This window comes from Xylocopa sonorina, chromosome 12 (assembly GCF_050948175.1).
Source record: "Xylocopa sonorina isolate GNS202 chromosome 12, iyXylSono1_principal, whole genome shotgun sequence".
Taxonomy (NCBI): domain Eukaryota; kingdom Metazoa; phylum Arthropoda; class Insecta; order Hymenoptera; family Apidae; genus Xylocopa; species Xylocopa sonorina.
In genome coordinates this window covers 6472743-6488998 of record NC_135204.1, presented here as the reverse complement: position 1 = coordinate 6488998, position 16256 = coordinate 6472743, and the positions used below count along the sequence as shown (strand labels likewise).

General features: G+C 43.9%; 1 protein-coding gene across 9 annotated transcripts in view; it reads right to left on the bottom strand.

The window, feature by feature from the left end:
* Positions 1–16256, bottom strand: part of Ih (hyperpolarization activated cyclic nucleotide gated potassium channel Ih) — a 150299-nt gene that overhangs the window by 54646 nt on the left and 79397 nt on the right. For all 9 annotated transcript variants that reach the window (XM_076905945.1, XM_076905937.1, XM_076905936.1 and 6 more), the window contains one exon: positions 4906–5176. In XM_076905945.1, the coding sequence (XP_076762060.1) occupies positions 4906–5176 (271 nt within the window). The remainder of the gene's footprint in view (positions 1–4905; positions 5177–16256) is intronic.

Genomic DNA, 16256 nt, shown 5'->3' with positions numbered 1-16256 from the left:
AAGTTTTATTCGTCGCGTAGTTTTATTACCAGTGGCATTGCATTCTGTTTGGAAGAAATTAAATGCACTCCGAAGGAAAGCTGTCTGCCGATGTAAATTTAATTTCGAAGTTTCCGCCGAGTTTCCTCCAAGTTTCGCGAGATTCGAGTTTATTATTACCGTTTGCCGGAAGTTAGACTGCAACAGGATATACGCCAGCGAGGAATAAAATTAATAATACTTTCGCCTTCTTTCTTTCTAAATGGTAACAAGATGTTTAATGGAAAAATTGAATGGGTGATTAGAGAAAGTGTGCGCAATAATTTCTCGCACTTTTTACGTTACACCGTGTCTTGCGTTGATTTGACCTAATTTTTTACTGCTTTACTCATTGTCCACATTGCTAATAGCTTTCCTTACAAAAAAAAGCAATAAACAATTCACGTCTGAGACGATTCATTCTTTTTCCTCCGTTAAGAACCTCAGTCCTTTGTTACCTCAGCAAACTTCTGTCAAAAACAACCATGCTCCTTCGAGTCCTCCAGAATACTTAATTCCCCCTCTAATTATTGCAACACAAAACCAGAGTTCCAATTACGACTGAATGTTCCATCTTCCAAAAAAAGAAGATCCATCGAACAATTTCTCTTTTGATCCACTTCATTTAAATTTATGCCATTTCAATCCCTTCGACGATTATTTTAACGAATTAAACAGTGTTCGCCTGTTGTTTCGTTTCAAAGAGACCTCGAAAATCTTCGACCATCGTGACATTTTTTTTTTCTCGTTCTCCACTGGCAGTCGATGAAATGTTTCGCGAACAACACGCGTGCAGTTTCGATCCACTTCATTTAAATTTCTATCGTGAAAAGGAAATTTATGTCATTTCAACCCCTTCGAAGTTTATTTTTCTTTTCTCTCTCGTTCTCCACTGGCAGACCACGTAATGTTTCGCGAACAATACGCGTGCACTTTCGATCCACTTCATTTAAATTTCTATCGTGAAAAGGAAATTTATGCCATTTCAACCCCTTCGAAGTTTACTTTAACGAATCAAACAGTGTTCGCCAGAACTCGCTGTTGTTTCGTTCCAAACAGACCTCGAAAACTTCTACCATCATGACATTTCTTTTTTTTCTCTTGTTCTCCATGAATGTTCCATCTTCCAAAAAAAAAAAAAAAATCCATCGAACAATTTCGCTTTCTGATTTCATTTCGATCCACTTCATTTAAATTTATGCCATTTCAACCCCTTCGAAGTTTATTTTAACGAATTGAACAGTGTTCGCCTGTTGTTTCGTTTCAAACAGACCTCGAAAACTTCGACCATCGCGACGTTTCTTTTTTTCTCTCGTTCTCCAGTGGCAGTCGACGAAACGTTTGGCGAACAACACGCGTGCAATTTGTCCCCGGTGGTCGTTCATTAAAAAAGGCGCGTTCCAGGCGCTCGTTAAATGGTGGCTGGCGTTTGAAGAGACGCCGGCACGGTTCAGCCGATGAATCACCGATGCCAATGGCAAGGCGTTAATTCATCGCGGAAGTCGTATCACACGATCGATCCGGCTCATTAATTAAACATTCCGCCAGCCGATTCCATTGACCTGCCCGATTGGCCACGGTCCAAAGAACGATCGAGCGCCTTTCTCCCTCCGCCTATTACATCGCGAACGATCGATATGAAATATTTAAGCGGTTTTATTGGCCGTGAAATTAAAAAGGGTTTGTCGGCTCAGAAATTTATCGGGTGTCGAGCGCAGAAGTAAAGTCGTAAATAACGCTTTTTCGAAATCTAACTGGTCTGTGGCTCGATTCGAATAACGCAGGGGGTGAGATCGCTCGTATTTTTCGTATAAAACTTTTAGTACCCTTTAGAGCAACAATTCTCTCAATGAAATGTGAAGAGGAGTTGTTAATGAACGGTTTAACAAATAAGCTTGCGCTTCAGCGGTCGATACTGAACACCACGAGTGTGAACCAGAAGACCTGACTAACGTCCTCGACAACGAGTCTCGATCCGAACGATATCCAACGAGTAAACCGTTAATAACCTCGCGAGTTAAAAATGTTCCTGTTTCCCGCAATCTCCGTCGAATTGTCGGGCAATCATTGGATATCCCCCGTGACCAATAAGGCCGATCTATTCTGATTTCCGCGTCCAGGAAGCCTGGACGCGTGGATTCTAACTATAAAAACGACCTCTGATCCCTCGTGAGCCAGATGTCAGATGCTCGTTTAAAGGTTCGGCTAAAAATAGCGGGATCCGCGCGCGAGAACAGCTATCGCACCGTCCGCGGCGGTATTTATAACGTCTGGCTCTTAAAAAACGCGCGCGTCCGCTGGCTTGCGGCGCTAGTGGGCCGCCTATGGCGTCTCGTTGGGGCGCCATGACGGCCGTTCACCTCCAGCGTTCGCCCTAACCGAGGGACGAATTGCTCTCGTGAATGAACGCAGTGCGAAATCAGTTTCACTGCCGTCGTGGGCATCTTCGTTTTGTATATTTGTTGGCTCGAGTATTTGCTCGAGTTGGATTGGTACTTCGCGCAGTGCACTCGATGGACTTAATAACGGACTTAATACCGCGTCCAGCGTGGTTTCAGAACTGATGATGTCACGATCGAAGGGTAGAAATGATTATACTTGAAGAGAAATAAGATGATACGTGGTACAAGGTTCTTCTTCATTCGAATGTGTATTACTTTCGAGAAAATTATGTTTGAAAACTCCATTAACTTGAAAATGAACGTAATGTAAGTGATACATTGGATGTGGAGTTATCTTGGCACGAATACAGCAGGTTTTCACTAGAAATCTGGATTCAATTGTCGCTAATACTTGTGTTATTCTAACGTGCATTCAGATCAGCGATTAGAGTCCTTCTCGGTAGCTGCATAATTGAAAGATTCCTCCCTCGTTCGCGCGATCGTCGCTACCGCCAAAAGATAACGGAGAGGGATCGTTAGCGGTGGCACGAGTGAAATTTCCAACGTCCTAGGAAGGTGGATACAGCGCGTCCTCGTATTATCAGTAATTAAACAAGATTCCGAGCGGAAGAGCGGGGCAATTTCAGGCAATTGCCACGACAGACGCACGGCGCGCTGCCTCGCGAATGGCCACGGAACGGTGCCTGGTAATTTCGCCAATCCCGACCTACGACCCACGCGTCGAGGACCCTTCAGACACGGATTTTCGATCGATCGAAACCCAGCACCGCGCTGCCACGGAAACTGAAGACGCTGGTATTTTCGAATCACTTCTCAGCCATTCGATGCGATTATTTTTGAACATTTCCAATATTATCATCGCACAGAGTGAAAAATCTTACAAAATTGCCATTGACTGCCAAGTAAATGAAAAATGAAATTTAATACGCCGACTTCTTCCTCGAGTTTCTCTTTAATTTAATTCTTCTTTTATATTTAATCAGTACACTTTTAATTGAAGTCATTTCTTACGAAAGAGGAATCCATGAAGAATTGTAAGTGATTAAAGTTGATTAACTCCGCGTAGTGATTGCTGAGCTCTATAGGGGGATTCCAGTGGAAAATACAAAACTAGACCACCATGACCGTTCCATTGACCCGAATCGAGGGGGCAGGCCCAAAGGAACGCCTTATCCCGCTCCCACGGGAAGAATATCTTCTTTGTTCTGTCTTTCCTCGAAATATTTCGCGGCGGAGACGCATTCCGGTTGCGCCAAGGCGAGCTGGCCAAGCCGCACGAGGAATTTGACCCCGATACGGGAAAGTGCTTTATCCTGTCCCGGAAGACAGGGGCCAGGGATCCCCAAAGTGTCTATAATTCTTCCAATGCAGCTGACACGGCTCGACTGAACAAATTTCGCCAATGGCCGGCTTTATGGTTACCAGGTGTTCAACGTTTAAGAGAATCCGTTGCGATATACGGGGCGTCGCGTATGTACCAACACGAATTCTCATGCTAAGCTTTCGTCCATAGGAGTCGAGTCGAATCAAGTTACTTGATCACATTTTTATATTAATGCGAGTTAATCACTTTATTTGATCGATGATGGTCATTCGAGTTTAAAATGGCGTCAACTTGTAAGATCTTCCTGAAACTTTGTTACTTCTCTTCGTTTTTCTCTATTGTAGTTGATGATTCCAATGTGTTAAGTCCCTGCAGTTGGTCGTTCGCTGTAAGATCTTCGAACACTGTGTGCCTCGACAGTGGTAGTCGTATCGCTATCTGCACGCGTCTACAGACGTCTGTTATTCGATGTGGCCAGATTTATCATCGATTGTTTTCTCCGGCAAGATTGCTAAGAACTAGGTCAAAGCCGATCACCGCGCAATCGCGATGAAGAAAACCTTCGACGCAACTGTTCCGTTCGATTTGGATCTGCCACTCGCGGCGGGGCACTCTAATTAGACGTTTTAATTGGTAACTAGGACAGACAGGAGTGGTAGCTCCCGTGATGGATCCTCGAAATTCACTCCTCGTTAGCGTTCGTCGCGGAATGTTGCTTTGAGATCGAACGAAAAAGGGGGAAATAAAAAAAAAGAGATGAGAAAAATATCTACAACACTCTCAGAAACTCTCTCTGCGCTCTATTTTTCACGCAAATTAACCACCATCGAGAGTACGCGATTCGATTTCTATATAGAAGGATCTTCTCAGACGTCGAACTAACAATTCTCTTACTAGCTGACTCGAAATCTATCGAATCCACGTAGAATAATATTAATTCTGTCAGCAATGTTTCGCTAAAGATCAGCAGAAAACGCCAGAGATAACACCAATAACCCCAGGAACTTTCGTTTCGCGGGGAAAAATAGGAAGCCCCTTGGTCCAGTCCGGGACAAGGGAGCGATTCTAATTAGAAAGCATCGAGTTGGCGAATCGAGACACGGTCGATATCTCATTGGCTTGTCAAGGCGAAGCGGTTTGATATCTGGCGGAAGGACTCACCGAAAACTGGAGCAAGGATGGATGACCCAGTGACCTGCAGCCTTTTGCCTGATCCGTTCCTTCATCAGAGCCTTCTTGCTGCCGAACAGCTTCATGGCCAGCTTGTTGTCCGTTGGCTGGAACAGGGCCTGGAGCTGGTTCTTCAAGAAGCTCTGTTTGACCTCCTGGCCCGGAAGCCCCGGGCCTGGCTCCTCCTTCGGCGTCCCGTAGAGGGACACATCGTCCACTCCGAAGTGGACCTTCCCGCTGCCCTTGTAATTCATCTCGTTGCCTGGAAAAAAGTAAGCCCACACTCGTCAATGCTATCGTCAACGATTTATGACGAGGGATCTATGGACAGTCCTAATCCCCTGGCTTAGATCACAGCTTACGGGAAACAGGGTTCTCGCAGCGAACCCTGCATCGTAACCCTAAGATTAGCGTCAGTTTTTCTGTAAGACCCCGAGGATTAGAGAACGTGAACTGTGTACGAGGTTTTTATTGCTTTGAAACTGTAGACACTGAAGAAAAATGAGGGAATGTATCGTTGGAATTGTAATTACGGGGTTTGTTATTATTTGCTTACTGTTCCAACTACTTTTCTGTTTGGTATGGGTGTCTTAATGCTTTTTAGATGGTGCTGCGTTAATTTGAAGATCGAAAATTTCCAATGCTCAGTTTTTCAGCGTAAAATTCTAAAGACACGTGATAGAATCGACTGTGTTCTTGTTGCTTTGAAATTGTAGGCACTGAGGAAAAATGAGGGAGTATATCGTTGGAATTATAATTGCGGGGTTTGTTATTATTTGCTTACTGTTGCAACTACTTTTCTGTTTGGTATGGGTGTCTTAATACTTTTTAGACGACGCTGTGTTAATTTGAAAATTGCAAATATCCAATGCTCAGTTTTTTAGCATAGTAAAATTCTAAGGACACGAGATAAATACGTAGGAATCGACTTTTTTTAGGAATCCCAATCGAAGCCGCGGCTTTAAAGTAATAGTCAGTTAAACGAGAATTAGCGTAACCATCGAAGGGTCGTAGAGCAATTTATAAGCGATCGTTAACGAACATGTGTAGCGCTCAAAATGGTTGTAAGTCGGGATAACGTTAAAAGGGTGCGCAAGATTTATGGGACATTCGAAGTTCGTTACAAAACGAAAGCGTGGGTGCATTAATGGCGCCGTTCTGTTAATGGCAGTTCGAAGTTTTCTTTGCAGCTGAGAGCGCCGTTTGATGGGACACCGGCAGAGATAGCGTCTTAAGAAAGTTCACCGTGGAAATTGTGCATTAGCAGCGTCGTTCTGTTAATGCGAGTTCGGGGGTTCGCTTGACAGCCGGAGATTTCGAAGGGATATTTGCTTGAAACAGTACCGTATTAGCGACGACGTATTTTAAGGGGCTGCCATTAGCTCGACGCTATTGTGCGCCACGATTTATTCGACGAGAATTTCGCCCGAGCACGAATAACGTTCGCGATGACTAGTCCCTCGATATCGCGTATCTATCAAACGTCACAGAATTCCAATAATAATACTTCCATCGAGCCAACTGTAAGCACTTACAGTCTATACGAACAATATTTATCCGACACCTGGTGTATTTCACGTTCTCCATAGCAATTGTAGCGCCAGAGTCAATCTAAAGAACAGAACCACCGTTTCTCTAAACAACCACAGACTAAGACTACCAAGAGTTGCTTTCAGACAACAGAAATTAAAGAAAACCTCACGACGCTAATGCTAGAACGTTTATAGCAAAAGAAAGTGCGATGTTCGACTGAATTTCACTATCAAACTCTCCACTGTTCCCACTCACTTTTGTTTTCCCCAGTTTATCCTACGCCAGGATTATCCGAACTCCAAACAGTGTGGGCCTGAGTCATCAACCCTCGAGGCTCGCGATCAGACGGAGCCTGTCCACTGAATCAGGCCCCTCGCACGTTTCTATCCCCCCTACCTAACGCGTTCCATATGTTCAGCCTTCATATTTCAAACGAAATACCCGTTAGCCGGGTCACTCGCGGCAACACGAGAGCTTCCCACGAAACGCTGCAAGCTGGATACCTAAGCAAGGACGTGGGCATTTTACACGCGCATGGGGGCTTCAACTTGTGGGTCACGCTTCAAGGAGAGGGGGAGAAGGGTCTGTAATCTTCGAATCACGAGTTGGACAGACCCACCATTGATCGAGTTTGTACAACTAGCTTCCCTACTTCGTGCTGAGGCCCAAAGTGGCGCGACAATCTGTATGGGTGGAATTCGAACGTCACGTGAATGAAGAAGGATCAGTTAGAAATAAGTTGGAATGAGGGTCTCATGTATTTGGGCCCAGGAACAGCCTAAATTAGTCGAGCGCGAAAAATAGGGGTCTGTAATGTGAGTTCAGCGTCAGTTTTGTCGAGATCTGTGCCCTTTGGAGTTCACAGTAGAACGTCAATTAGGTTAGGTTAGGTTAGGTTCTAATAGAGAAAAAATTTGGTATTTCAGAGGGACGTATCTCGTTTCTAAATTAATTTATTGTCAAGTTTGGTTGTGTTTTTTTTTTTGTGTACAATTTATCTTCAGGTGTTAATATAGTCGAGGTATTAATTTGAGAGACTATTAGGTAATTAGTAGGTTACGAGGATTATTGGTCTGCTGTAATGATAAGTCGAGCTGTTTTAATGATAAGTCTTGTTTGATCGCTACGTTCGAGAATTTGCTGTTCCACGTGTTATCTGCTATTCTTTCAAAGTCCACACAATCACATTTTCCACGAGTTAGTCATTAGGGGCCAAGTTCATCTCTTCTCTTCAAGACACTCTGATTTCTGTGTTGCAATAAAACTTATGCACGATATCGAACGTTTGTAATTAGAAAAGTTGACGTTACATCGAGGGGATCGAGTGGACACGTATTTCTCTCAGCGAGGACCGTAAGTCTTTGAAGCCTCGATCGAAGGATGCTGAGGAGAACGAGAGAATCGAGTTTTTCTTATCTCCCAGAGTTATACGTCTTCTATGGACATTAATGTCTTCATATCTCCGAAAGTTAATTCGCAGAGACTAATATTATTTACTCCCCTCGCTGTCTGGTTAATGGCGATAGGTTCCAGCGGCCATAAAAGGGCGCCGTCAGCGAAGTTCGCCAAAAATGGACACCCCATCGTCCCTCCGTCTGACCCACCAATTGGTTTCGCCGTTTCTGACTCGAATCCCAACAGGACTCGACATTGTCGCGATTCTAACGGTCAGACAGCCGCAAAAACTCGCACGCCTAACGTCAGTCTCTATTTTCTAACGAGTACCGTCAGAAAGTTCCATTCTCCTCGCGACATATTTCATCCTCCTCGAAGCGATACCGATCAACTCGTACGATCTCCTTCTCCTTTTATTTTACGCAACGCCGTATACGTGCATCATCTTTACGAGATTCGAAGAATCCAGCAGAGCCGCGGAGCTCGTGTCTGAGCGAGAGACACGGCAATTTCACCGAGGTATAATAATCGAGTGGCGAACGTACCGTGTTCGATACCTCGGATAAATTACGCTCATGTCTAGTTGTATGAAAAAAAAAAAGAAAAAAACAGAAGGGAAACGAGGTGAAAAAAAAATACCCACTACAAGAGAGTCGAGGCGCACGCGAGCTCATTCCGATCTCCTTTCCAGTTCCCAAACGCCCGTGCGGGAGCACACGCGATGCGTAAAAAGCGCCAAGCACCGTTTACTCGACGACTCGATTAAATACAGTTAGCCCAGGGAATTCTGATTTCTTTTTTTTTTTTCCTTTTCGTTCCTTGCGCTCGAGTACGTGATGTACGGGTCTCGCGAAACGAGTGGCGGATCGGAATCTGGGCCCATGGAATCGTAAACAATGCTGGAATTTAATTACGAACGAGAATTCGGAGAAAAAGGCCACGATGGCGGACGGTACGCGCGACATTGAACCAACAGAAGGATTGTTTAATTTTTTTGCCATTTTTTTTAATGAGATAAATGATTTTCAATTATTTCTCGTTATCGTTGTTCCTTTAAGGTGAATTCAGACACATGGTTAATATGTTTCGCGATTATGTACGAGGAAAATGGCTGTTTTCGTGACGTTATTAACCATACAAGGACGTAAACTGCGTCAATGTTCCAAATTATTATACAACGCGTCGTGAACTCAGATAATTTTCAACTTATTTTTCATTTCTGTGTCATTAATAATACGCATAAAAAATAATCGACAATGCCTCGAATTTCTACGAATTTTTTTGAACTGTTCTGGGTAGAAATATTCTTGATAAGTTGTTTTGCACTTGTAAATGATGATTATGATGTTAAGGCATGCTGAAAGCTCGTTATTAAGAATGGCTTCTTGCAAAGGCAAGAAATTGCATTAGCATGTGATAAAAACCATCAATAAATCATGCTGGGCGTGGAAATTGCTACGATTGGTCATAAATTATTGCCATTAGATCCCACAGTACTGCTATTACAGAATTCCCCTAGGAATTTTAAAAGAATAAAAAGCCAGGCTGCTCGTGGCTGCAGGAAAAATGTTAGAAAGTACCAAACTATGTAACATTGAATACTTGAAAATAGAACACATCAACGAATTTCCCATTTAATTCACATTCACGAACATTTGCAGCAGAAGAATTGAAAAAATCTCTCATACAACTCTATAATACCTAATCGCATCGAACGTGAGAAGATCGCAAAGACCCTGAAGAGCCTCAGAACTACAAAAAGATTCCAGAAAACGTCACAAAAACTGACAAAATCTTGAAAAACGCAAAACTCTCTCATACAACTGTACAACACACAATCGCAGCGAACACGAAAAGATGCCCTGAGACCCTGAAGAGCCCCACAACTACAAAAAGGTTTCAGAAAACATCACAAAAATTGACAAAATTTTGAAAAACGCAAAAACCTCTCATAGAACTCCACAATACATAAGAAGATCGGGGAGACCCTGAATCGAAACCGATCGCAGCGGTACCAGGGTACGAACGCATCAAAGTGACACCCGCGACGGATCCCGGCGAAAGTCGCGACGAAACGTAAACTCACCGAATTCCTGCGTCCCATGGGTGCACGAGAGCCCAGGCCAGCTCGCGACGAGCACGCGGCAGCCCCTCGGCTCGTTACGTTCCGCGAGCTGCCTTTGTTTCCTGAGCAACGGCCTCCTCTGCTCCTCGAGCACGATGGCGCGCGCCAAATCGTCGGCCATCGCCCGAAAAACGAAACCGCCTGAGAGTCGCGAGAACGGCCTGGCCCGTTCGCCGCGTGTAACTGGTACCCGGTGCAGAGGTTGACTAATGACGAGCGGGAAAAAGAAGCCACGCGGCCGGCGAAAGCCAGCCAGCACGGCCAGCCCACCAGCCAGAACTGGAGGAACAGAGCCGGCTGGCGAAGAACGGAGGGCGAAGGAGAGCGAGCGAAAGAGAGGCTCCGGCTGACCGGTTTTATTGTGGGACCCAACGACCACGCGTTCGATTCTTTTCGATGTACTCGCAGGGGAACGCGTATGCAAATATCGCGTACGCTCGTTCGTTCGTTCGTGCACGCGCGCGCGCGCGTCTGACAGTCCGCCATCAACCTTGACAGTGGACACGCGGTGGAAGCGTTGTGTTATCGGTGGATCCCTGCTCGAGGAACTGGAGAAATTGGGTGTATCTGCTCTGGCGACACTAATGGAAGGAGACTGTGGTAATTGAAATGTGTTTAAGGGTTGGTCTGCTCTGGTGGTTGTATATGTCTTGGGTGTAGAGTGGTTTGGTAACTTTTTGGTAATTATTGTCCAGAAGAGGTGTCTTTATTGGGTTGTCAATCTTCACAATTTTTATTTACACGTTATCGAGTTGCTGAGAGGTTCTGTTTCAATTTATGGATCATCGATATTTTCAAAATGACAGCGTTCCATGTGGCTCGATGCATTGTGTGTTGGTTCAGCTGCAGTTTTCTCAGCTTTCTGACGAATGTTGTTGCATTCAATATTATTACTTCGTCGTAACGGGGCCATTTTGTAATTCTCAGAATGTGCTAGCTCAGTGGTAGAATGAATCGAGCGATATCGCTTCGAGAGAATTGAGCTCGAAATTGATAGCTGGTAATAATGTTCGCAACACGGACGCGAAATTTGCCTGTTTTAATTTCTCGAGGAACAGCAAGAGCCAGCTGGAAGTCTTCAATTGCCATCGTCCTGTTCCGTCGCCGCGCACGCGAAATGTTTTACGCTCCTGCTCGAGAAGCAGGCGGATTTTTCTGATCTCGTGTCTGAACCGTGAGCGAGAGAGCGGTCGCGTGGAGTGCGCTCGAGGAAGCCGGGCGTGCGAGTCTTCAGAGACGGCTGGATGCCGCGTGCTCGAAATTAGACAAGCTCAAAAAAGACTCTTGCCGAGCGCGAGGGTATTTTAAAAACACCGAGCCGCTGGCAAGTGCAGGTAGCTCGCCTGAGAACGTTTCCCGCGACGTCTGAGGTGATTGAACTTGAACTTTTCCAACTGGTAATTACTGGCTGTCGGAAACTTTGGAGTAATTGTGCCTGCGCCGGAAGCCATGACAGTGACGCCGTTACAAGTGTATCTCGAACGTGCTCGAACGCGTTAACAAAACCAGCATTACAAAAACAAACACGAGATCCACGCTTTGAGGCAGAAGGAGCCAAATATTTGGTCAAACGAAAGGTTTCGTTCTCGAGTAGGTTGTCACAGGTTTAACATGGAATTTACGTGGAATACACAATGGAATCGTGATTAGTGGAAAGGAAGTAGGTTTGTATAAACACGAACTCTTATCTGCAGTAGTATATCCTTTTTATCTACGTTGAAGTAGGTTTATGCCACCCATTCGAATTTTTATCGTGCTCGACTCTAGCGCGCACGAGTTTTTAAATTCGGTAGAAAATCGTAGGGCTCGTTCCTCAGCTTCTATCTCTGTAAATTATTAAGACTGCCGCTTGTAAAGTGTTCGTAATAAAGCCCTGTGTTCAACACTCGCCCCCCCTCGCTGCTCGCACGTTTGTTCCCGATTTTTCCGAAACTTTCCTAATTATTCCTACGTGGAAATCGCGGCGACACCTGCGTCCCTCGTTAATCTCTATTTTCCAGGCTGCCAGAGGAGACAATTAGTATCGCATGATTTATTCTCCGCTGCCCAACGGCGCAATAACCGCGGTGCCCAGCAGGAACGACGCTTCCATTGAAAAGATTAAATTCACAAAGGAATATCAAATTCCTCCGCCTTGGAGAACGCGAGCTTTGCAACAGCTACCATGCAATTAGAAAAACTACCAACTGGAGACCGTTTTTGAAACCATCCAAGCGATTTCACAAAGGGTCGGGATTTCCATTCACAACAGCGCGTTTTTTTTTCAGTGCGAGAGCTTTTTCCGTGTCCGGATATAGAGACTTAAAACAGTCGCTGTGCGGAAGTCAGAGCGCAAGAGGGACGACTTCAACGCGACGTTCGAGGTCAGCTGACAGCGGAAAACGTTCCTTTCTCGATGTATTCGCGAACCTGCGCCCTCGCGACGGATAATTCACTGGTTTAACGAGAAACAAGCGAAGTTATCTCGTTCGAGGAGGAATCGAGGGATCGACGAAGGGACGAACCGCTCGCTGACTCCGATCTGGCGCCATTTTTGCTGCGCGACGTTTATGTAATTAGCACAGGTTTCAATAGCACTTAATTGCGAGAATGCGTGTTCTATTCTTGCCAGTGTGGGTACTCGAGTGCGATAACGGGACGATAGGTGAATGATTCATGTCTCGTTAAGTGTGAGAGCTTAGGCTGCTACTAAGTACTAGAATGCTGGGCTCTGTAGGCGAAACCGTGGAACTTTTAACAATTTATAGCGCCATTGTGTTTATTCCGCCGACTGGATTAGACGCGATGATTATTGTGAGTGTCTGGTTCGTTTTAACAGCGTTTGTCTGTGTGTTTCATTGGTCTCTGCGTGGTGGCTCGTATTGGGTTTTGGGATAGCCGTGTGGTGTTGAGAATTATGATAGGGTTTTAAATCTCTCACTCCCTGAGAGTATCTTCTAAAGTATAGTTTCAAGCGTATTTAAAAATTGTTCGATAATTAGGTTTTAATCAGGAAGTTTGACTTCGTAAAATCGTATCAGTGGAAGACAATGTCCGACACATTTTCACGATAATTGCTCTAATTGCTCCAGTGTTAGCGCATACGATTATTTAAAATTATTCGTTTCATCCAAAGAGAAAGTTAGAATCCTTTGATGCAATTTAAAACGCGTGCGCGCGTAAAATGTACGTATTCAAGTGGATCACTGCTCGCTCGAATAAAATGAAGAACGTTTTTTCCTCTGCGAAAGGAAATACCGAATATATCCAGATGATTAATAAACTTTAACGTCGAGGCACGCGGTGACACAGAGACGCTTCGAGAACGGCGAGAAATTTGATTTATCGCGCATACGCAGTTCACGATTCAAACGAGCTATTCAATGGCTCGCCATTGAAGTCTCGAGGAACATTTTTTAATGACCGCAAAACCAACCGCGAGAACCAGTAATGTTAATCGCCTCTTATGAAACAAATAATCCGCCCATATAAAACAGGCTCCGTGATTCAAGATTCTTTTTTTCTTTTTTTTTTTTTTTCGTTGCACAGTAACGTTCTGTTTATACTCGCTCAAAGGTTCGCGCATTCGACGAGCAGATTATCATACGTTTGCCTCTAAAAAGGGACGTAGAAAAAATGTAATCCAACATCCTCTCGTATTGTGTTTTAATTTACGACTGAACTGATCATCGTTGCGTGATGCTTCGTTTGCAATTAAAAATGTTACATCGTTCGATTCGATTGACTGCATAAAAATCCTTAGATCGCACTCGCGAGTAGCCTCTGATTACTTCTGACTATTTCAGAATTAAATTTTTATATTTATACAGAGTAGAAGAAAAAATGTTTCTTCTCGCGATCGTTCACGCTTCTTCCAGCGTAAAAAAAAAATATATTTCGCGAACGAAACTGCGAAATTATTCTCTGGTTTTATGTACGTTTGTATACTTTTTGAATTTCCTCGAAATCTCGCACGAAATCTCGCGCGCAATTCACCGTTTGATGCGAAGCTTTCAAATAAACAATCGCGGCCGTAACGAACCGTCTGGAATCCTCCTCTTTTCATCTTCGCAGACCGCAAGGGAAACCTGCTCGGTTGAAACCAGAAATGCGAAGCAACCGCAAACATCCCGACACTTTCAGCCGTTCCTTTTTGGATCGTTTCCAATCACGAGGCCGGGAAAGGAGCCGGCGAACGGTTTAAAATAAACGGCAATTAACATCGGGCTCGAAAAACTGAGGAGCTAGCCGAGAGAGCCACGGGTGAAACTACGCGCAGGGAAAAACAGAACGAGCTGAGAGGTTCGACTCGAGAGGAGCTTGGGAAACAGTCACGCGAGGGAAAGCAAATAAATAGAGGAAACGTAAGAAAATAAATAGGAAAATAGGAGCAATCTGACAGAGAATACTAAAATCAATGTGGCTACGTGTGAAATATATAAAAATATACATTTTTAGTGCACCCTTTCATTTTTTAAAGATTCTTTTCTCTATATTTAAATATAAAATACAAGCAAGAGTTGGATCGTTTCCATCTGACATTTAAAGTTAGGCAAATAATTTCCTCGGGTAAAATGGATGTTCTTGAACGAATGAGATAAGCGAAATGGTCGATGAATGTAATCGAGGTATGAATCAAAGATCGAGTTAATTTCGTTTCCTCGTGGCTGGCGCCTATTGGTCACGTGCCCGTAAACAGCTAACTAAATGCACGCCCGGCTCGATTGCTTTTCTATGTTGCAACAACCGATAATGGGCTCGTTACGCGCATTTGTCGGCTGACAAACGGCTGATTCAACAAACCATTCTTATGATACGCTCCATATTTCCACGTGCCGCTTCGTCGACCGCTCGTTTTACATTTTTCAATTATCGTTAACGCGCGTAACTGACCCGTGAAACCAGGGAGTCGCGATTACAATTCGAAAACGCGACGTTTCGAAATTGAATCCAGTTTGATACCGTCGTTTTCACCTCGTAAAAATCGTAGTAAGCTTCGACTTGTATTCTTCTTGGTTTGTACGCGCTCCAAAATTTGATTTCAAATGTGAAAACGCGACGTTTCGAAATTGAATCCAGTTTGATACCATCGTTCATTACTCGTAAAAATCGTAGCAAGCTTTGACTTGCATGCTTCTTGGTTTGTACGCGCTCCAAAATTTGATTTCAAACATTATCGATCGCTTTCAATAAAAATTTTCGTTGTATATATATGGAAAGGTATTTGTTAGAAGAGAAGCACTGATAACAACCACAAAGTGGAAGAAAATTTCGCAGAAAATGAGAATTGAATTCTACGAGTGCGAGGAAGGCGTTTAATGCAGATGGCGTATATCCTAAAAGGTCAAACGTGCCAGGAAACATTCGATCGTGGGTTTTATACGGGAAATCGTATTTATCGGGGTCGAGGTTTTTTTCACTTTTTCCATTTTCCCCTATATCCACGTATTCTGAAATGTTACTTCATCGCCTCGCTTAATTGGAGCAACATAATTGGAACATCCTCCCGATTAATTCTTTTGACTCGTCTGGTGTCATCACCTTGGATGTATAACGGAACATCGTTTCATAGGTGTGACAAAAAAAGGTCAAACCGTTCCGATGACTTGCCCTGGCAGAGATATAATAATTCGCGGCTGGCTCCGTGGGTGTGTACGTGTGTTTGTGCGCGTTTAATTCTATGTTGCATTAGATAAGTAGGTAGGTGGAACGGCGTGGGTGTTTAAAGTAAGTTAAGTATAAGTGTAATTATCGTTAACTCTTGTTTTTTCTGCAGTCGTGTACCTACGTTGGCCTTCGCGACACGCTTTTTCTCACCTACACGCTTTCAATTTTTGAAACATTCGTTAATTAAAAAACATGAAACATGGAACCAGAACGTTGGAAAATTATTTTAAATAATTTACAAAAATATTTGAATTTGATTCTAATTTTTGTGTATTACATCAATTTTTGGTATTTCGCCACTATTTTACTGTCGACAAATTACGATAAAATCGTGTTTCCTGGAAAACTATGATTTTTCGATGATGTCACTGTTGGAAAAAGCGGGAGATATCAAGTTCCGCAAATTGCAGTAACCGTTTCTAGGTTTTCCACAAAACGTGTCGCAAATCACGCGTGAAATACGAACGGTATGTTCAAACCCGCGCAATTAAATTTCCGGTGGGGTAGGATTCAACTGTAACTGAACGCCTTTGGTATCAAAACGAGGAGCGTAACCAATCTTGATAAACGCGCCATATCTTTCGTCAAAATCTTAAACCCAACTCCTACCAGACACAACACCAACAATTCTGACCGCATCTCC